We start from the raw sequence: 23102 nt of genomic DNA on the forward strand, positions 1-23102 counted from the left end.
CAGAAAACATGCTGCTCTTTAAATACTGCAAGGAAGGTATACGACCCTAGCCAAGGGCACAAGGACATGGCCTCTGATTGGGAAAACCTTGCAAGGGAGGTGTGTGATTCTTGCACATGCTTTCCTGGGAGCTCTTTGATGCAATCCGAGTCTAATGAACACACCTGACAAAGTAAACAAACACAGAACACTTCCTTAGCCTTTTTGCCAAAGTTATAGTTGCAGCTGTGCCCAGAGTCATAAGGCAAAATCTGACTGACTGTCCAAGCAGCCTATTTCTATTTTTGCCAGCAAAGTCCACAGGTAAGAGCAAAAATAATTGTTTCTTACTCCAGCTGTGTTTTGCTTCAGCTGTAAGGCATGGGGAAATATTTTTGTCTGCTTTAGACAGTGGGTATAGTTAATTTCTGGGGTATCCTAGTTCTGGATAAATGATGATGCTGTCATTTCTGGGCACTGAACTCAGAGAAGATGGTCAGCACCTCTTGTTGATACTTCTCTGCACATGTTTTTTTTTGATGTGTCACAAGTCACTGAATTGCTCTGTGCCTCTCATTCTTAGATGTGAAGTGAGAACAAGCTGAATGACTGTGTTGCGAGGTTACAATCATAAATACATGTGAGGCATTTACCTACTCTATGAGTAGAAAACAAGATTGGGATGACCGGCAGCCATATTTTTAAGAGTAATTTTTTTCCCCCTCTTCCAAATTTTTTGGAACTGGATCAGCATAGTGGCAGGATTGATAGTTGTCTCACCATTATTTGTTTGGTAGGGGAGAATACACTGGATATTGGGGTGGTGGAGCTGCATGTCGGACCAAAGCAGCACAGGACCCGCAAATGAAATTAGTTTTGTGGTAGCTGCCTGGATGGGTCTGCACCACTGTAAAGCAGAGAGTGAGAAAAAACAGTGAGGTCTGGCAGAGTTTATGAAGTCAGACTCAGCACTGCATGGTCGTTGTTGTTTTGCTTGAGGATTGAGTTGGTTCAGGACCAGTGTTGGAAAGAATGGACCTCTGACAGATTCAAACTGGCTTTGCATAGCACCACTTGGTGCACAGTGCAGTCCTAGAATTGCTCAGGCACTGCTTGGATGCATGTCTTCATGTTCCCTTGAACTCCAGTGTTGATGGAACTGGCCGAGATAGCTGCATAAGTATTAGGAATTATTTCTGATATATTATGGGAATAGATCAAAAAATGTAGGACAAGGGTGCATGTAATGATGGTCTTTGAAGAAAGGAAAGAAAGACGTGAGAAGGATTGGGTAGTAGTCACTATAGCTCCAATTCCTGGAAAAAGTAGAACAAATGAGCTGTGCATGAGTATATAGAAGATAATAAGGTGACAAGTTGCAGCATGTGGGCCTGTCAAGCAGAAATCCTATCAGACCAGCCTGCCCTCTTTTTTTCTGACAAAGTAACCAACTAGGGAAGAAAAAGGAGATGTCCTGTATTCCTAGCTGGGTGAGGTCTTCCACGTTCCTTCACATGATCCTCATAAGTCAGCTACAGACACACGCCCTAGCTTAAGCTTGTAAGCACAGGCCATGGAAAAGCTTATACACTGAAGAGCCCTCAGGTATTTGTATCAAATCGGAGGAGAGTAACCAAGGGACTGCAGGGTGTCTTTTGGTCAGTCAGTCTTGTCATTATTGGCTCCATAGATGCAAGATAAAATGCTTATCAAATGTGATAGCAGCATCATGCTGGGGAGCATGCAAGCACTCAGGAGAATAAGGTCAGAATTCAAAGGGGTCTTCAGGTCCTGGAGGACCGAATGGACAAATATTCTGTATGGATAGGCACAAAATAAAGAATACTCCACTGTGCAAATTCAAGGCAGGCAATAGTTTGGAGGACAGCAAAAAGGAAGATTTTAGCAGTTATAAGGGATCACAAAATTAATGTGTTTCAAGAGAACAACAGAGAACCTAACAGTACAGTTGTGAAAACCAAACAAACCTTTGGGCAAGCTATTGGTAATCCTGCTGTGAAGCAGACCAGTTAGTGTCCCTCCCAATCTGTGCCAGACAAGTGGCAGGGGCAGGAGGAATTCAAAAGGAAGAAAAGAAAAAAAGAAGTGCTTGGCAACCCTTATAGAAACAAAGGTAGCAGCAGGACCGGCACAATTTCATTGCCTGCTTCTGCCTTATTTTATTCTCCAAATACTAATGGCAGGTTGCACAACCTTCAGGACAAGCTTATCTTCTCCCTGGCTTCCATTTAAGTGTCTGGGGGCCACAGGCTTTAAAGGTATTTCAGGTTCTGGTTCCAGGTCCATGTGGGAAATCGGGAAGATTTCCAGTCTTGTGAGAACTACTTCCATCCTGACGACTTCTGTATTTCTTTCGCTGACCAATGCTTTTTCATCCACATACTACTCCAAAGGGAAGATAGACTCTTAGCAGCATTGATATGTATCTACTAAAAGGTATCAGATCCTTGTGCTATTCTAACTTCTGGTTTTGTCTCCTCTAAAGACAGTAATTAATTCAATGTGGTTGATTGAATTTAAATGTTAGCATAAAATTTATGCTAGCCTTATTAAAAAATGTATGTTCTGCAGCTCAAAAACCTCCCTGTCATTCACTCCCTTGAACAGCCAGACATCAATGATTTCCCCAGCCTATTCTCAGGAAGTTTGCATTAAAACTGTACTTAAAAATTGGATTTTTTTTTCTGGGTCACATCAAGTTCAGATAAACATAGCGTAGCTGGATGAAGCACAAAAGAGTTGTACAACTCAGGCAGCTGGTATTATGCAGTTCAGCAGGACTGATGACCCATAGTCCTAGGCTATTTCCCAACTGTGCCGGTAGTTATACAAGGATCATCCATTCCTGGGAGTGTTCCTGGGAGCAGCTACTGACTTCGTAAGGGCAACATCACTGGAGATCTTGCACAAGAAGGGGAGAGTGAGGGAAGAACAGAAAGGTCTCCAGCTCTCATGAACTGACTGCAAAGGAAAGGTTAAGAGAAAAATAGTATCTATGAGCAGTTATTAAGAAAGGTTAGACAGCATTGACAGGACATGAGGGGAACGTTCCTTTTTGAGGATTATACTTGGGTCAGGAAAGCAGAAGTGGAGCACAGCTCAGCTGGATGGGCACACTGATGCTGCCTTTATAGTTCTGTGTTCAAGATAAGCAGTAATGTGAGTTTTGCAGCCTCAGACACAAGGCTACCTATAAATGTTAGCATCATTTGTTATTCTCAGGCCTGGCAGAGCAGAAAAGAAGGTTGAGATGAGGACGCTGATCTTCTGTCAGTGCAGTGAGGCTGGAGCAGAATAGCTGTGGGGCTCAGGCATGTTAGGATTGAGTTGCACTGGCTGAGCTCTGTGAAAACCAGGGATATCCATAGAAGTGGGTGCTGCAGGCCAGCATTACAGCTTTATGGGGAAGTCCTCTTTACGTACATGGTTTCTCACTGTATATAAATACTTATTTATTCCTGTAATCTCAAAACACAACACTAACCACCGCCTTCATCTCCTACCACTCCCATTCCCCCACACAGTTAGAAAAGACTCATTGTAAATGAACATGTCTTGCTCGGGGCACATTAGAAGTATCCTGCTTAGCTTTTAGTCATGCTGCAGGAAACAAGATCCCAACTTCAACTCATGGTTATTTCAGGTGGTAGCAATGTAAACTCCTTACTATTATAAATGAAAATATAGAAGAATTCTTGTCCATGGTTTTATCTAGAAATTTAATCCCAGCTGTTTTCTGTGTCAGACCAAACATGGAGGTCTCAGTGTCTATCTTTAGCATAAGATCCAGTCAATCCACTCTCCTCCTCACCTTTGGCTTTTCTCTTCTAAGGCAAATGGTGACAGATCCTGAAATACGTCTTACTTAAAACTAGAGGGGCAAAAGGCTTTTGGCAGTTGAAGGGCACAGTCCAGCCAAGCACAGAGAGGGAACTGGGTTGATAACTGGTCATTACTTGGGGAAATTTCTCCTGTATTTGCCTCAGTGATGCAGTTTTGGTGTTAGAGCATTCTGATTTTGTAGAGTGATCTAGCAACACCTATACCCTTGCAGGCTGTTGTTGTGTTCCAGAGTGTATTAGCTATTTATTTAATATCTCTTTCAGGATAAAGAATAATAGCATCAAAATGCGTAGCCTTCTGTGGTAAAAACTGTAATCTTATCTTGTCAAGCTGAGATTTTTGTGATCTGCAGATGTGAGTTTGGAGGCCACAAAAGGGGCCGAGGGGTTCTTGGCTTTGTGTCTGTGGGTTCTGAAATGACGCATGTTGTTTTCTGGCAGCAGAGGGGAAGAAAACATTTGCATGTCTCCTTGCAAAGAACTGATAGTACAGAACAGAGCCAGACTAAGAAGCACCAATGGCCAAAAAGAAAGAAACTAGGCAAAAAAAAAAAAAAAAAAGCAAGACTGGCTAGTATAAACAGCATGTCAAGAGGGAAGTAAGTTTACTCATTTTCCAGCTAGCACCAATACCTATTCATTTCCTCTACTCTCTTCAATGCATTTTCTCTCTGCAGTCCTTTTCCAGTGTCAGTGACCATGACAAAGCTGCAAACAGAGGTCGCTTCATTAGACGTCACACCATGTGTCCTTCATGCTGAAGCCTCTCAAGGTTTCTTTAGGGCAATCCAAAATCACTGCATTTAGAAAGGGAAGATTTCAACCAAGGAAATTGAATGTACATGTGAATCTGCAAGCAATGAGTGCTTGTGCTTGCCTTGGCCACAAGATGCCCGGCAAGCCTTAGCAGAGGGATACACAGGATATGAAGCACTGCAAGAACTTTCTCTACACATAGTATGACACTTGGTAGTGTAGTATGGAAAGTTAAATTTCTTTCCTCTAATAGACCCATTGGGTTTGATTTCTTGCCTTAGACATCAGTCACTGTTGCTTCACCCTGAAGAAGAAAATACAGACCTTGTCACTCCCTAGTTAACTGCGGTGTGCTCATCAGTTTTGCAGAAGTGCAATCCTCTCCTGCACTGAAGTTTGTCACTTTTTCATCTGTAACATAGACACTTATTCAGTCAAAACTTACAAAAATTGTATTATAGCAGATGAATCTACAAGCATTTAAAGATCTTTAAAAAAGAGAAATGGCCTAGGTCTGAAACTGCAGAAGTAGGCTTGGTCACAGGAATCTGGATCCATTCCCTTTCTTGAACCCCATTAATGTATGAATTTAGACACTGGGATTCATTTTATCTCTGTTATTAGTCACAAGGTAAGCCAGTATTTAAAATACCCTCAAACCACTTGCTGTTCCACGGAATACCATAAAGTAGTTGCATGGGATGACTAAGCAGGCCTGGGTCCTATCGAAGTAATATGCACAGAAAGTAGGAAAACCAGTTTCTCAGTCATCTGTGTGGATGTCATACTGATCGAGGGTGGAAAACACTCAGCACTTCCACAGCTCCTTCTGCCTGCAATAGAACAGGTCCTGTGGGTCTGCCCAGAGTTTCACAGAAAACATGATGTGCTGTTTAATCAGTTACAGAATTGACACTTGGAGGGGGGGGAAAAATCAGTCCCAGAAAATCTTGGTGCTTAATAATCAAACTCTCCTGCAGTTTTCCTTGTCCATCTCCACTTTACCAAAGGTTTTTGAAGACTGTCCTACCGCCCTCTGCGGGTGTTACTGTAAATTACCTTAAATAACCCTTTGGGCACATGTTGGGAGCGAGAGCCCCCCAGAAACTTTCACTTCTCTCATGTCCGTCTGCTGAAACTGCTTATTAAAATGATGTCTTAATTTAACAAGGCAAACTATACCCCTCCTGTACCTGTGAATGCAATAAGAAGCCTAAGAGAAAATATCTGTAATGGTTGTTGGGGTTTTCTTTCTCTGAAAGCCAGTGAAATATAAATTCATCTCTGAAGAAGCAGAGATGGAAGAATTAATAATAAGTCAGGAGGATCCTGGTACATATGAGATCAGATCTTGCCTTAGCTTTTGTTCGAGTGCTTTATTTGAGTCATCATTTTGTGGTTTTCAGGGGATGGGCTGAGAAGTTTTGCAGGAGGATTTAGTGGATAATCAATATTACAAATAAGATTCATACCTCAAAAACTCTTTGTGGAGCAGAAAGCGTGTTTTCCAGCACTTCTCTGCAACGGTCAGTTCTTAAAGAATGTAAAAATAAATGCTACTTGATGGCTTCAGCTGCCCGGTGTCCCTTGGCAATCTGGGAAATGAGATGTGGAACAGAGAGTGCCCAGGGTGGTCTTCTGCACCATCTCTGACCAGGGCGTCAGCTCCGATCCCGAGAAACTAACAGAATTGAGAGAGTTTCGATTTGTTGCGATTTCTCCAATAACAGGGCAAAATCTCATATTTATTTACACTATTTACCAACCTAGGGAATGTAAGAATGTTTCTGTCTCGCCCATCTCTTTGGACTTTAATTTTTAACTTGCAGTTATTGCAAAGAATTTTTACCGGTGTGATCTCTTAGGAACTAGATCTGAATCTGCTCAATTCAACTAACTCCAAGTCAGTATTGAAACCGGCATTAGATGGTTGTGGTTTTGGTCAGAGTGCTCCTGGGCTTTAAGTGCTGCCAGCAGCACCTACGCTTCTCAGGGAAATATCCTTCTTCTGATCTAAAGCATCATAAGAGTCAAACCCAGCATCCTTTTGCACGTCGGAGGCTGTTGAAGAGAGTTGTGTTTTAGTCAACCGCAACAGAAATTTCCTCTTACACTCAACCACAGAGAGCCATGTACTGAACTTCTAGAAAACAGGCCAGCTGGGCTACTGACCCTCTGGTTCAACCCCACGCTCACGCATTCCCGGCCTGCCAAGGTCCCCTTGCCTGCACGTGCTCCTTCCCAACAGTGGCTTTGCAGGAAAACCCGAAGCAGCGCCAGCTGGGGGAAGGTAGCCGGGGCTGGAGCACCCTCTGCAGGGACCTTCCTCCCATCACCAGCCGCCGAGCCGCCTGCTTGGGCAGCGCGACTGCCGGGAACACGGCCACCACACCCAGGTTTTGCTTTCCTAAGCTTCGTCTCGAGTTCTGGCAGCCGTGGGAGCAGCTGAATGCCCTCTCCGCTGGGAGGGGATGCGAACGGCTTTCTTTGTAAGAGGGTAGAGTACATCGATTGTGGAGATGCCAACCCAAGCTGCTGATCATTATTAGCCATCCTCTGCACTAAGAAGGCTTCTCTAATTTTAATGCTTTATATATATATATGCATATATATATATAAAAGTTCCTGTAGTTACAAAAAAGATTTTATTATCACCATCCAACATTTAACTGAGTTGCAAGGTCTCCATTTGCTTTTGCAAAAATTCTCCCTACCGAAATGACCGTGATGGTTGTCACTTTTCCCAGCTGAAGGCTTGATAGTCAAGGGGCCCCTTCCGCTCAGCTGGAAATACAACATAAATAAACAGAAATTACAACTTCCAGGGCTTTCATTTCAGTGCCATCTGAAGCCATGCCATTGAGCTAGACTCTGTAACTAAAGAAAATTTATTTTTCATGTAATTGATTATGGGCACTGGGAGGAGAGCACAGCCCCCTGCTCTGATGGCCAGCAATGTGTAGGGCAAACACTGTTAACTGAGATATAGCTGGTCGTCAACTAGTTGCAGCAATGGAGACCTTTAATAAATTAAACTTAACAAAATAGTGAAACTCAGCACCAAAAGGGATATTTTCAGGATCACAAAATGAGTTTTGCTATGCAGTTTGTTCAGGGAAGGAATGCCCTATAACTATGGCACTTGGCTGTCATCTGCTGAGGTGAAACCGAGGCATGAAATTCTCTGAGAATAAGGAAGGTACTCTGTGACAGCATTCAGTTTGGATTCCTGAGCTTGCTGCATGAAAAGGAAAGTTAAAGAGGGATTTTTGTCAAGCAAGTGTTAAAAAAATTAGCCTGTCTTAGATACATCAAAGACTTTTGTCACTAAAACAGGTGTACAAGCCAGTTCAGAAAATAGTCTACCTTTTTGGTTTTGCAGCTCTCAGTAGCTTGCACTGTGCATATTTCAATGCCATCACTTCTTGCACTTTGGGATTGCAGCCCCTTAAGTCCTCTTTTCTGTCTGAATTGGAAAAGCAGCTCAAGGAACTGGCTGCTCAATTATCTCAGCAATAAAGCACCATGTGATCTGTTTGTTTCCAATGCCATACGTACCTGATTTATATGATTGCCAGGGAAGCTCTTAATTTCATTTAAAAAACCAAGTTTCCACTTCATGTGGCATAAAAGGGTGAAAACAACTGAACCATGAAGAGTAGTTCAAGATTTATAATTATTGTTGTATATCATTAATCTAGGTTCCATCCCTTTTAATGCTTGCATTTTGAAATAGTGGTTCTGTCTGAAGTCAGACTATATGTTGAGTTACATTTGAGAACGCTCTCTCTGCTGCTGCCTGGCTAAGTTATGGCCCTCAGCTATAACAGGCTGCAGCCAGGCTCTCAGGCTTCTTTGAAGAGCTTTTTAAAAAGACTATACTACGCCGCCTTTAATCTATTTATATTTGCTATTAAACTTCTATCATCAATGGCCCTATTCATTATTGTCCTGATCTCTGTGTGCTCTGGTACATAGTCAGTGTTAATGTCCTTATATAATTGAGTCTGTATTCATAGAATACAGAGTGCTGTTCCCATGAAAAAGTCTAGGAAAGCAAAAGCACATCTTTCTCAAGAGGGTGTGGAAGTACAAACTCTAGTTAAGCAGATCACTGCAAAAGAATCCAAACTACTGTCTGATCAGTAGTTATTAGGAAAGGTAGTATCATTTTTAAAGTTATCTTCCCCCTCCCCCAAAGATGGAATTCAATGTATTTCACAAAATATAATGAAGATCAGGATTTTTTATTTCCATTTCACTGGTGAAGAAATGGAATCATAGATGCTGTGAACGATTTATTAAAATCCAGAGCGAAGTTAATAAGGGTTGGTCAAAAAAAACAGCTGCTGCAATGAAGCTACCTTTTATTGTAATAGGAAAATAAAGACCAAGTATGCGCTACACAACCTGTACACTAACCGTGAGAACTGAGATACAGGACACAGGCACACTGTGTTTATTCTGTTTTTCTCATAAATCACTGTTTTTACCTTCACCCCTGCTGCCTGAGGACTCGGTCCTTAACCTGCCAGGCTCACACCTGGACTGACATTTCCAAAACAATGGGCCACAACGCAACACACCGTCTTGCAGCAGAGCTCGAGGCCGTCTTTGTGGCTGGTGCAGCAGGACAGGTCTACGAAGACTCGAAGACTGGTTCTGCAACTACAGATCCCTGTAGGGAATTTGACCTGATGACGTAGAGAAAAAGTAAGAAATCCTGCATTTGCTCTCTGCAGTCCTCCACCCCATTCAGGCAAGCAGCAAAGGACAGGAGGCACTTGGGAGGATTTGAACGGCGCAGCTAACTGATGGTTGTAGCAAATAGAGTGGTGAGCTGATGCACCTGCTGCTTGCTGAGCTCTCTGGTGTGGGAGGGGAGGCAGCCAAAGTGGATGCACAAGTCCTTCTCTGGTGTCCAGGGATGGCAGGCAGTGACTTGTCCTCGCTCCTCTCCCCAGGGGATGCGGAGGCTGCTGCTGCTGCACCTCTGCCAGAACCAGGCCCACCCCACAGAGCCACTCCGCCAGTGCTGATACAAGAAGTCCCTATTACAGAGAGAGGAATATTTTTGATTTAAGCTAAAGTTTCACCTAAGTAATTGTGTTCTTTGAAAGTTAGACAGAATGTCCCTCTGGTAGTATTTTTTCTTTAAAAAGATGTTTTTCAGACACTATTCATTTTTGGAAGATGATAATGCCTTGTATGCAGCCTGGTCTGTGATGAACACACATGTCTTCTGTAATCGCCTGTGTGCAGTCTCTCCTGATCTCAAAGGCAAGGTCAGGCAGAGCTGGCTCCAGAGCTCCAAGTCAGCAAGAGATTGGGCTGTTGCAAAGTTTCATAATACTATTAAAATCTGACCTTGGAAAGAAACAGAAAATGCATAAGATTTCTGGGAAAGTTTCTCCACGTGTGTTTAAGAGGGAAATCCATCCTGTCCCGCTGCACACAATGGATGGCAAGATCCGTGCTGCCCAAGCCAGATAAAGGATGCTTGCTTTCTAAAACTCCAAATCAAATCTTGGAGGGTTTATTTGCCGGCATTTTCACCATCACTGCTGAGCAGGTGAGGGACTTGGCTTGGCACGGCAAAGACCGGCTCGGCACGGAGTGGCTTAGCTCGACTTGGCTTGGCTCGGCTCAGCACGGCTTGGCTCGGCTCAGCTCGGCTCGGCACGGCTCAGCTCGTCTCGGTTCGGCACGGCTCGGCGCTGCACTGGGAGCCACAAGCCGGGGGCGGGGCCAGCCGGGAGGTGTGTCCGAAGCCCGCAGCGCTGCGCGGAGTCCAGCGCGGCCCCGAGAGCGCGTCCAGTGTTTGGCACGGGCTAAACTTATCCCGGAATAAGGCTGCACGCATGTGCGTCACCCCGGATGTGAACATGCCGGCCCGGCTCCCTGCTAGCTCGCTCCGCCCGGCTCTAGCCGAGGGGATAAACCGAGCCGAGCCGTGCCGAGCCGTGCCAAGACGTGCCGAGCCGAGCCGTGCCGAGCCGTGCCAAGCCGTTCCGTGCCGAGCCGAGCCGAACCGTGCTAAGCCGCACCATGCCGTGCCGAGCTAAGCCGAGCCGTGCCGAGTAGGGCTGGGGGCCAGCGCCCCGGGGCCCGAGGGCAGGGTCTGCCCCGGCGGTCGCCCAGGAGCGATGGATTTCCGTGGGAAGAAGTACGAGCGCGGCAGCAACTGGTCGGACCCCGAGGTGGTGGAGCTGCTGCAGCTCTGGGCGGACGAGTCGGTGCAGATGGAGCTGGAGAGCTGCCTGCGCAACCAGCACGTCTTCAACCGCATCGCCGAGGTGCTGCGGGAGAAGGGCATCCACCGCACGGGCGACCAGTGCCGGGAGAAGATCAAGAAGATGAAGCTGGAGTACCGGCGCATCAAGGACAACAGCAAGACCCCGCGGGGCGGCAGGACGTGGAAGTTCTACGAGGTGATGGACCGGGTGCTGACCAGCCGGCCGGCCCTGGCGTACGGCTCGCTGGGCGGCAGCGTGATGGCTCAGCAGGTGCTGCAGGGCACCATGGTGGAGAGCTACCACCACCAGTTCGCCTCCTCCGCCCTGCCCTTCGCACACTCGCAGCACCCCGAGCTGATGGAGATCAAGTGTGAGGAGGTGAATTCCGACGAGCACTGCTTGACCCCAGAGCCCCCACCATCCATGTCTTACCAGCAGGGCTCCCCCGAAGAACACGAGGTGGAGAGAGCCTTCTTGGAGAGGGCTCAGAATGACTCTCCCATCTCCAGGGTGGAGATTCCCATTGAAACCAGTGTTTCACCTTCAGGTAGGGATAGCGTTTTACATTCCAGCATAAAGTTTCTGCCCAGTTTCCCAGAAAGAGAGGTTATTTCTGCTGCAGAGATAGACACCTGGTTTTTGCACTCACATTCAGATCCTTATTATTCCACATCCCAAAAAGCTTTAAAGTTGAAGGTTGGTATCTGCTTTCATGGTCTTCTCACCATTCCTGAAACATATCTTGCTGCAGGTACATAAAATCTGAAATTGCTGCACTGGGCAGCAATATAGCGCGTACGAAATCCAAAGGGTCAGCATATCTACCATAATGCAGGCTAGGCATTTGTGCTAGATTTCTACCTATGATACTGTCAGTGCTTACCTTACTGAAAAAAAAAAAAAAAATGCATGCTTTTTGGGTATTATTAGAACATGACCAGAGCTGGCTGTGATCCTCATGCTGAATTGTGTCAGGGGACCTTCTTTTGCCAGGGCTGTCCTATAAACCTGCAGGTGAAAATTTTGTTGTGTTCTATTAAGATGTTTTCCAGACCTATTCTTTTAGGACACTCATCAATGAAGAATATTTGGGAATAATCATTGCCTGGTTTTCTACGCTTGGAAAGAAGATGAGTTTGAAAGTCACTGACAGAAACAGCTTATCAGTTTACAGGAGATGAGGCTGTTGTGCTGAAAGTGCAATTGATGGTTGCCTGAGGGCCGTGAAGGATACAATCCAGATATCCTCCGTATTTCAGACCAGCTTAGGACAGGTTTATGGAAGAGTGTGGTATGTTGGGGAAGAAGAGAGACAATAAACGGTGTGAGGTTACTGTCTGAGGTCAGGAAGAAATGTTACGTCCCCTTCGCCTTGATGGTTGCATAGTTAGCCCAGTGGAGGAAACCGACGATCATTTGGGTTAATTTAGAGGCTGAGTACAGAGCTGGGGCTGGCAGTGTAATGAGAAGCCCGATGCGTCAAGGTAAAAAGGAACTTTAAACAAACTCGCAGACTTCGAGATACACCTGACAAGTTTTACTTTGTTTTTCCTGTAAAACCCTGCAGTAGATAAAAGGGTCTTTTCTACAAAGAGCAGAGGAAGGCAGCAATGCATGACCACACCACTTTACTTGCTGCACATTTAATTTTTCTTCTTTGGCTTTACATACTCACAGGTTTCAGTGAGCCGAACATGGCAAACTCATCACGGATCCAGAATGTGGTTCCCCGGCCTGGCTTCTCTGCCTTGCATCGGCTGCGAAAAAAGCGGAAAGGACAGCGTGTGAAGGATCCGCTTGATGATCTTTTGCTGAAGACCTTGACATCTCAGCGGGCCATGGAAGAGCGCTTTTTGCAGATGGAAGAACGCCGATTTCAGCGAGATTTAGATTTCGAGGAGCGTCGGATGCAACTAGAGCAGCGCCGGTTTGAACTGGAACGAGAGCATGAGTTTCGCATGTTCAATGTCTTTGCTCAGATGCTGAGCATCCTAAAGCAGAGCCACAGTGGCTCCTCCTCCTCCACTGTGATGCCTCGGGGTACGGACTTCAGCCAGGCACTGTATGAAATTGCAGGAATGGGAGGAGGAGGAGGCAACCTGCAAGATACGAGGGCTCATCCGCTTGCAGAGAGGCGGGTAGACATACGTGGCTTCTGTAACCCTGCCCGTGATTTCCAGAAAAGCCCTTACCTCTCTGCTCGTGGCAACATGGCCAACATTTTCCATGGCTCCACTGAGGAAGGGTACGAAGCTTATCATGCTGACAAGTATGATGAAGACAAGAACCCCAATGTGAGTGTGAGCGTTAAAGTGTTTTCCTGGCTTTCTTGCTAGGAAAAAAACTTTCCTAGAGATTTGCCGACAGGTCTGCTAAATGTATGGGGGCAGTTTTTTGATCTAACTAATACATGGCAGGTCAAGCTGTTTGCTTGAGGAAGAGAAATAAAATGTAGCTTTGCAGATCATTGATATATCAAAGATGAACACTGTGTTCAGCTCAGATTTGCAGGTCTGATTCCTCTGTTGAGCACTAGTAGCAGTTGTAGACCTTGAAAGATGTGAGAAATCTGCAGGAACAAGCAGAGCTCCTGTTCCTACTTTCACCTCATCACCTCTGTCATCCACTGAAGACTGTCTTTGATTATCTGATTGTGGGTGATGGATGCAGGAGGTACAAAAATTAAGTTGTAGGCTTTTTTTTTTTTTTTTTTAAAAATTACTTTAACTGGCTCTCAGCACCATTTCTGCCTATTTACACTTGGCTTCTCAGTAGCTCATCATACCCCCCTTGTGGCACAAAGGCTGAGTGTTAATGCTTCGTGGCAAATTATTACTGAGTAACAAATATGGTAAATATAAATAACGATTTATACGTGGATTACTTTTAAATAGATCCCACATTCAGATACTGAACGACTTGAAACTTTAAAAATGTTTTACTACCAGCCCTGACTTCAATCACACTAATGTAGTGCTAAGTAAACAGGGCCAAATCTTAAACCTAGAACTGTAGAGGGGAAAAATTACTGTTTTGACTAGTTTTCATGACTACATCTTCATGTTGTTTCTGAGCAAATCAGTGAAACAGAATGGTAATGACTGTAAAACGAATTATTTTAGATAAAGAAATTTATCCAAAACTTTGTTTAAAACTGCTGCAGAAGAGTAAACCTTGGTTTCCTCAGAGCTGTTTTAGAGTTTCTTTTGTAGTTAGATATATATACTAGTGAGTGAATTCAAGGTAAAGTTAAACATATTCTGTAAAGTATAAACCATTAGTATGCATTCATTTATAGACAGTTTATTGACTAAGAAGCTGAGTGCCTGGGATATATATGTAAACACAGACACATGAGTACATGGCTTGAGTTATATATGGTGAAGTTTATGTGAACTGTGTTCTGGCTTTTCCTTGGTAAGCTTTTTGGAAGCAGTTTTGTGAAGTGTTAGCTAAGGTGATGTGTAGCTAAGGTGATGTATGCATGTTTCTTGTGTTCATAAACAAATTATATCTTTTTCTAGGGTATAATAAACTTTGGCACCAGTGAGAATAAACTCTGCTTTGATCTGATGTCTAAGCGGGTAAGTCCTATTCCAAAAAGAAACACCGAATTTGTTGTGTAGTTCCTCCTCAGTGCCTGCATTTTCCTAGAGTTATAGCTGTTGCTCAGGTTTCTCTGGTAAAGTTTTTCATTGGTAATTTTTTATTTGTTGGAGGTCACTTTTGAATCTAGCTATTTGTACATTTATTTATGTTATTTCTCCAGGAGGATAGGAACAAGAATGTTTTTCTATTTACCTTCAGGACGGGTTTCCATTTAGGGATATACTTGAAAATACTTGGAAAACTAAATGAAAATAAGATGCATTGTATTTTCTCTTGCTGACAGTAGTTGTTGCAATACAGAGACTTTGAAATTAGTTTTGAACTCTATTTAATTTCAAGAATCTTCACATCTATCCATTATAAAGTCACACAATTTGGACACTTAGTTCTGAACTTACTCGAAATGAGTGAGAGTGGAAGCAGTGAATGGTGGCAGCTCTTGAAATCTCTCGAAATTAGACTGGGTCAGTTGCTACCTGCTCACTTTGTTCAGTTGCGCCAGGGAGAGGCATACAACACATAGCACAACTCAAAAAGTAGAAAACATCAAGATAAAACAACGGATCTGTGCTGCAGAAGAATGTTATTTGATTTCCATCGCTGCCCAGGTGCAGCCTGCAAGGAGGTCAGGTTGCAGTTTTTCCTGCCTGAAGTTGACTGTGGGGAGGGAAGGTGGCTCAGGGTTGGACAGTTGGCCTCTGTGGTTTGAAGTTCATAGTTGCTCCCATTCCACCAATTCCCACCCTCAAAATGTTCCTTGTTTTATTTCTGCTTGCCACTCCACTGACTCGGGGAAACACTACCCCACCACGCCACCTTCCCGCTAAAAGAACAGGTAAGGTAGAGACACTGCCTGCAGTAAAAAGGTGCCTTCTAGGCTGTGTAGGTGGTACATTCCTTCCTTCACTGTCCTTTCCCCTTAAAACTCGCCCGCAGTAAGTGGTGCAGAAGGACACAGTAGTCTGCTGCATCTTAATTACCCTTATTATGGAAATGAGTTAAGACTTCATTGGCTGTAGTGAGATGAACTATTACACTTGTGGTAACAAGGTGAACAAAGATATTTTTGCCAGCTTCTCAGTCATCGCAGCCTGGAGTTACAGTATGGATTCACTGATTGCAGCAACAGCTGGGATTGTAGACAAGTAGTTTGTTGCTCTTTGGGAAAATAAATACTTACTGTTTCCACAGAGTAATGTATCAAATTTCTGTCTTCTTTGACCCTTAAATTAGAGAATGTTTTGTGGCGTGAGACCTCAGATGATCTTCCTTTCAGTTGGCTCATCTGTTTCCTTAACCCTTAATGCATTAAGGGTTCTCCTCTTCACTATTGCATAGTTATTTTTGGCCAAGTCTGCTGATATGTTTTATGTTGCATTGTCTAGATGAGTTTAGGAGGGAGATGGAACAAGGCACAGTTCTGTGCTACATAGGCTTCAAGAACATCTACAGCTGAATAAAGGAACTTTAATCCTACAATATCAAGTTGTAATTCTGTATAGTATAAGGACAGTGTCTTTAAACTCCAGAGTGTGACACCAGTTATTCAAACACCAATACAGAATATTGTGGTTTTGTTATTATCTGAGAAATTTTCACACCACATGTTGAATTTCCATTCTCCCTTGCAATATCACCTACTTGTGTCAACCCACCCTCGCCTTTTTTAATATTAACTCATAGATTCAAATGCCAGTAAATATTTGGAACGTACATTGTACATAACATTTGTTTATTCCCTTTTTGTTTCTGTAAAATGTCCTCATCTCTCTGCCCATATAACCACTGTGCTTTCCCTTGCAACTTCACAAAGCTGGATTATATGAAACCCTGATACTTACAACCTTGAAAATATTTAGATAAAAGCAGTGTGTGTACTTATATTTAAGTATAAACATTAAAAAGGCTCCACAATTCAGGTGAATCTATCTTTGAGATCAGAATGAACTCTGAATAAGGAACAAACACCTGCCCCAGAGAAGAATTATCAAGAAGATGACTTCATTTTTCTCATGTCTTTTGAAAGCTCCCGTTATGCTTTAACACTTACCAAAGCTTATCAGAATTATTGATCTCATGGAGCTGCAGTGACTTGGAACTGAAACATAAATGAAAACTAGAATTCATTCAAAAATAGTATATTGAAAGTTTATTAAAGAAAATACTTATCTGACTGTGAGCTTTCACAGTTGGGACTTCCCAGCTGAAGGCTGTTGTCCTCAGAGCTTGGGTGAAACATTCTTTGGAACCCTTTGGGTAGCTTCATATGCTGAGAAAGCCTTCTGCTTATGAGCATCTTTCTGTATCTTTCTTGTACATCTCTGTGCAGCGAAGTTTTGTCTGCAATAACTTAGCAGAGGCCCATACTTAACATAACCTGAAGTTATCACTGATCAGTTTGTTGGTCCTTCCTTCTCCAAGCTGCATTAATTTTGATGGTCAGTGGCTTTCTCAGTCCAGTTTTACAGCTGTTGAAGTCGCATGTGTGTGTTGCGTGTGTCTATTCAGTTATGTACCTGTATGTGGATCCTATCTCCATGTTTCCAATGTCAGTGATTGTGCTTTTAATGGTTCTTCTTGTTGCTTCCAGCTGACACAGAATGATATGAATCTGATGGAGCCTGCACTGCTTCAGTATCCTGACTGGAAGGGACATAAGTTGTAAGTCTTCTCTTTTCTTTAACGCTTCTCTTTTTGACTCTTTGTCTGGTAAGCAGAATGGATAAATATGAATCACTTCTGCTACGCTCGCTAGTTAAAACTTTTCTAGGTCATTTTAATTATCCTTTTCCTTGCAAAACTGAAAATTAACTGCCCTATCAGTTCATCCAGTTAAAAATCATTTTATGTAAGGGACAATGCAAATTTTCTAAAGGAAATGTAGTTTTAATAGCACTGTATACTTTAATGAACCAGGTAATTCTAAACAGTTCTTTGAATCATAGTGAACTCTTGGGGACTTTAATCCTGTCCTTCTGTGCCTTGATTAAAGCTCATCAGAAATATATGCACTGTTATAGGCATTATCCATGACACCATGTGTAAAAGTGGTGTGTGGCATGGGCCTGAGCTGTCCTCTTTTCTAGCTATTTTCAGCAGACTTTACTGTGCCCTGGCTTTATTTTCCTGAGATGTGGACTTGGGGAAGCCCAGCCTCTTGGAGAATAAGCTGAATTGCTGTTTGCTTTTATGTCTTTCTCAGTTTGCGGGAGGAAGTGGCTCGATTTTTGACCTATTACTGCAAGGCCCCTGCACCTCTTAAGGCAGAAAATGTGGGTAATCCACTTTTCATCTATTCTATTGTATTGCCATTTGTTGTCAAACAGTTTCATCTTCTTTTTATAAACAAATGATTTGGTAAGATGACTGCCTTTTATTGTGTAAATGAAATTGATTCATAGCCGATTCAGTAGCTGTTGATCTACACTTCAGCCAAAACACTTCGGGTCTACTGTATATTTAGAATCATAGAATAGTTTCGGTTGGAAGGGACCTAAAGATCATCTACTTTCAACCCCCCTGCCATGGGCAGGGACACGTCCGACTAGATCACGCTGCCCAAGGCCCCATCCATCCTGGCCTTGAACACCTCGTGCTTAACTTTTGTGCATCAACTTCTCAGGCCAGTGCGCTCAGTGGGACTTCGTATTTTCATCTCCTTCAGCTATGGGACCTACTGTGCCTGTATCCCTCAGCCTTGACAAAGAGTGCCCATTGTTTCAGTTGAGTTTAATTTCATCCCGTTCTGCTGTTACACCTCAGGACAAAAACCTGTAATTGAGCCAGGAGTGGGTTTAGCCTGTAAAAACAGACTTTTTCAAACTTTGTGGCAGTGTTGTAAGGAAGGCGTCAAGATTCAAGTCTCTGTAGAACTTGCTGGTCTGGGAGAGATGCAAGGTGAGCACAGGTGCCTGTGGAGATCAGGGACTCCTGAAGGCAGCGGGAGCTGGTGCAGCCATTGCTTTTCTGACTGCAGTGATTCAGCAGAAGCCCAGACTTCACGTGAACTGAAGTTACCACTGATCAGTTTGCTCATCACTGCTTCTTCGAGGCAGCAGATTCTGCCTGATACTGAGTGTGAAAATCACGGAACATGTGAGCATCTGTCTTCTAGAAGTAGGACCTGCTCCTGTATGAGACAGTGATTTCTACCTTTGCACAAATTTGGTAGGAGGTTGGAGCTGGTGTTACCACAAAGAGATGATAATACATATTAACTGATGAAAAGTAGCTTGTGTTTCTAGCTGTTCAGAACTGCTTCTCATGTTTTTCCCTTCTTAAAGACTATTCTTTTTTCTAAATTGCTGATTGGAATGTAGAACAGCACCAGGACAGAGTGTCTCTGAAGCAAAACTGGCATTAAAATTATTCCTAGTAGAAGTGGGATTTCAGCAGGAAAATTCTGGGAACATCCATGCTAGAGAATTGTTTTGGGTTGAAAATGTATTTCAGTGATATGGTCAGAAATTATTTTATAGTGTTGTCTTTCTATGGACAGATTTATCACTAGCCTCCCTCTTTCTTCTGTAGGTGATTGTTTTAAATGGTTGTGGCTCTTTATTTTCTGCATTAGCTACAGTCCTTTGTGATCCAGGGGGTAAGTAGTGTGGGAGATATTGTTAATGTTTGTTTTTGCTAGGAATTAGCACGTTACTCCATTTAAATGTTGTTTCATGGAAATGAACTAGTGGAACTGGCATTGGCCTATTGCACAGTTCTTGTTTACTGCAAGATTTTGCTGTGAAGTTCATCATCTCCATGGTCTGCAGGTGTTATGCACTCATGCTTGGTGTCTTGCTCTTTATGCCTTCACAGTTTTCATGGTGTCTTGTTTTAGTTTGTTAGACTGTGGGCTACACTCGGGTTTACCTGGGTTCTTGCAGAAGATGAAATAATTAACATAAAAATAAAGTGGAGGAAAGATAGTAATATTACAGCATTTGCAGAGGGCACAGGTGTAAAAAAGCTTTACTGTTTAGCTGAAGTACATTAGAAGAGAGAGAAGGACTGTGACCTATTGATAATCAGTTTTGTTTTCTCGGTTCCAGAAGCTGTTCTGATTGCTACACCCTTTTATGGTGGTATTACCTATAGTGTCTTCCTCTATGGTAATGTCAAGCTGGTGTATGCCTATTTAGACAGTAAGGTAAGATCTAAGGGAAGGGAATGCCAACCTCTGTTGTTAAAAAATAATTGCTATTGGAAAGGACCGAGCTTTGGGCGCCACTGAAGGCAGTCCTCAGAACATGAGTAGGTTATAGCCCACGATCATCTTCCCAATTTACTGCTGGGAAACTGGGCACATAATTTGCCATGAAGTTGTTAGACACCATAAATTGGGATTCTAGTCTTGCCCTTTTCTTGTCTCTTACTCCCAATAACTTCTCCTGAGAGGAAAAAGATGGCCATTTTGAGCCTTGGAGACAGAAGTATGTGCTACTAAATGTGATCTCAGGGTGGAAGAGCAGATGGAGATCTTGCATTGCTTTAGTTATTAAAGGATAACCAGAAAATTTTATATGTATGGCCAGCCTATGATGAACATTTCTTTAATTATATTTATTTGTTTATTCTCTGTTATATGAAAGGATAAGAAGATGGCTGCTGGGTCATTATTTTTGGGTTTTTATTTTCTTTTGGAGAACGTCCCTCAGGGGATTGGCTCAAGGCAGACTGTTGAAGTAACTTAGACTTTTTTATCTATGTGATGTCCTCAGATTACTGGAACAAGCACTCGCCCTTTTCAGCTTACAGTGGAAAAACTGGAAAAGGCCTTACTTGATGCCAGGGCAGAGGTAAGTGTACGTGAGCTTTCTATTACCAGTTAAGTCTATGATATGTTTGAGACAGCAGGTTCCAGAAGTGGCCTAAAGATCAAAACATTTTCAAAACCTAGCACCTGGCTTTGCAGTTGTCCTTGTAGACCACCTGAGATTACACTGCTTGCAAACTCTGGGGCAATGTAAGGGGGAATCCCTTAGTGTTGTGTCTGTCCAATTTTGGTCACAGCAGAATGAATAAGCCAGAAATACCAAACCATTCACAAAGCCCTGGAACCTGTTAATATCACAAAAAAAATGTACTTTTGTATGCAGTAAAAAATAGGGACTGCCCAGGGTTTCTCCTTCAGGAAGGCTAGCTGAGTTACCCCAGAACTGACTGCTCTACACAATAATGCAGATGAATACACTAAAACCACTGAGAGTTTTTGAAGGAGAGAGAGGTGCAAATCTAGAGGATAAGTGCAGATGGGTATCACCTTTCTGAAGAGATAATCTCTAAATTTTGATGTTGCCCTAAGCTCCATATGTGACCGGCTCCATCACAACGGGCTCTGACATCTACAGCCAAGTGTGCTCTGAATGAGAACAGTTTGCATCCATATAGCCCAAATGCCTATTTTTTTTCTCATTCATGTAATTTGTTACTCTCTTTGGTTATTTGTTACTTCTCAATTACTGATAGCACTCAGAGAAAGTTCTCTTCCATGCTGAGAGCATGTGAGAACACCGTTCTCATTAACTGGTTGACCAGAGGGCAACAGTTGTGGCCAGACTCCTTCTTTTCAAAATCAGAGATTCATTCTGTAATCTTTCCTCAGTTCACTTTGCAGGGGATAACACTGTAAAAAAATCCCTTAATTTGTGTCTAAAAGTTTCCTCAAACAAAGCTAAACTTTGAGATGAAAAAGGTGGAAGCTTAAAAGGAATTTTGTATCACTCACTGCTCGAGTAGAGGAGCTGAAAGTTTATCCCATGATGGGCATTCTCTTAATACTGCTTTATTTGTGTTCTACAGGGTGTCACGGTAAGGGCCTTAATTCTTCTGAATCCCCAAAATCCCCTTGGGGACATCTATTCCTTGTCAGAGCTGTGGGATTACCTGGAATTTGCTAAAAGGTATGTCAGTTTGGAAGGCTGAGGCATTCCGAGTTGGGTACAGCTTCCAGAATCTGGTGGACTTCTCATTGTTGCTGAATTTATCTGTGAATATCTTTTAAGTCTGACAAACAGTCTGTTCTTCACACACAGTGGTGGGCTTAAGGGAGGAAAAGGGAATGGTGGGGACAAGGGATCATGGGCCTGGATGCAGTCACCTGGAGTGGCAAAGCAACTTGCATCAACCAATGCAAGTTTTACTTGTTGGTAGTCCTAGCAAATACCATCGTGCTATGCTTGTTTGGTAAGAAATTTGAGTTTCTTTCCTCTCGGTTTCTCTGTATGTGCAGAGAAGAAGAAATATATGAATATGGTTTTCCAGCTTCATGATGGATCATGGATACTCTCTGAAATTTTGTCAATTCTGAGTGGGTGATGATGCATCTTATTCTAGATGGGTAATACATAAAGGATTTAATTTTCCCTAGTGCATTGAAAATGACTGAATTTTTATCTCATTATATCGTTGCAGTGGGTGACGGGTGGATATATCTCAAATCACTTCAGGTGCACATGATAGACCTTATGAGTTGTGAAAGAAATGCTTCTGTTCTGTAAAACTTGATGTCCCTCTTCTTGGTATAAAGCAAGCCTTTGGAGTCCAGAATTTATCTCTACCTCTAAACTAGAAGCAGCCTTCTTTCGTAATCTCCATTTTGTCCTTTTGCAGACACGAACTGCATGTGATAGTAGATGAGATCTACATGCTGTCAGTTTTTGATGAATCAGCCACGTTTCACAGTGTCCTAGGCATGGACAGGTAAAACCAGCTCCTACTTTCCTGGCCATCTTCCAGTGACAGTTCAACATGATGCTTTGCTGAGATGTTGTGACTAGAAGTTAAACCATGAGCTAGCAAATTCTGAATCTGCCTCAAGCTGATTCCTTTTCTTTTGTAATTTCTGAACAGCAAATGCATTTTGTCAAGTTCAATCTAGCAAGTAAAAAACAGTAGTTAGACTTTTGTCGTGGTACACTGTTTGATGCATGCTTCAGTATTCTCTTGTGGCAGTCCCCGAAACTGGAAACAAATATTTAATTTGTTGAGAGTGAGGCTTTTCTTCCTATCTAAACTTTGTTATCTATTTCCCACATTTCTGTTTATGACTTTTTATTGCTGTTTACTTAGGGTTTTTTTCATATAGTAGTCACAGATCAGGTGTTATTACAGACTGGTGAATGGGATTTATTAGTTGTCAATTTAATGAGATGGAAAATTTTGCAAATATCACCTTTCAGAAATACGGTGTGGTTGTTTTGATATTTTTTCTAATTTCTAGCTTTGACCAGTGGTGCTATCTTTCTTTTTGTCTCAATCACAAGGAACTAAAATACACTTTGTTAAGTGTTAGCTCAGTGTTGCTGGCCTTTGATGTACAACATTGCAAAAGAAGAACTTTATCTCCTTCTGCAAAATAATGGGATTTGAAAGAAAGAAAATTACTTTTAATTCTTGGCAAATACATTGGCACAGACCTGATTTCTAGCATTTTATGTACAAGCTTCATATGTGAAGGAAATCTGTGCATGAAATATCTTTCAAGTGTCTGTACATCTGAAATATTTTAAAATCACGTCTAACACTAGTTCCAGGGAGTCTGTAGCTTCTTAAGTTAGATCAGATTTGAATTTTCCTTACTTGACTGATGTTCCGTGCTGCACTGTCTGTCATTGTGTAATGCTGCCTCTCTGTTTCTGCAATGCTGCACTGGTGATCCAAA

At 42.8% G+C, this 23102-nt stretch overlaps 1 protein-coding gene across 2 annotated transcripts in view; it reads left to right on the forward strand.

The window, feature by feature from the left end:
- The first annotated feature begins 224 nt into the window (after positions 1-224).
- Positions 225-23102, forward strand: part of ACCS (1-aminocyclopropane-1-carboxylate synthase homolog (inactive)) — a 28444-nt gene continuing 5566 nt past the window's right edge. Inside the window, exons 1-10 of one of the 2 annotated variants that reach the window (XM_054068352.1) lie at positions 225-303; positions 12512-13128; positions 14359-14418; positions 17034-17104; positions 17646-17715; positions 18974-19040; positions 19492-19589; positions 20161-20238; positions 21242-21342; positions 22052-22141. In XM_054068352.1, the coding sequence (XP_053924327.1) occupies positions 12529-13128; positions 14359-14418; positions 17034-17104; positions 17646-17715; positions 18974-19040; positions 19492-19589; positions 20161-20238; positions 21242-21342; positions 22052-22141 (1235 nt within the window). In that variant the 5' untranslated portion in view covers positions 225-303; positions 12512-12528. Of the gene's footprint in view, positions 304-8960; positions 11382-12511; positions 13129-14358; positions 14419-17033; positions 17105-17645; positions 17716-18973; positions 19041-19491; positions 19590-20160; positions 20239-21241; positions 21343-22051; positions 22142-23102 lie in introns of those variants that run through there. The other variant, XM_054068351.1, reaches the window with a different exon arrangement.

The sequence above is a fragment of the Cuculus canorus genome, chromosome 5 (genome assembly GCF_017976375.1).
Source record: "Cuculus canorus isolate bCucCan1 chromosome 5, bCucCan1.pri, whole genome shotgun sequence".
NCBI classification, from domain to species: domain Eukaryota; kingdom Metazoa; phylum Chordata; class Aves; order Cuculiformes; family Cuculidae; genus Cuculus; species Cuculus canorus.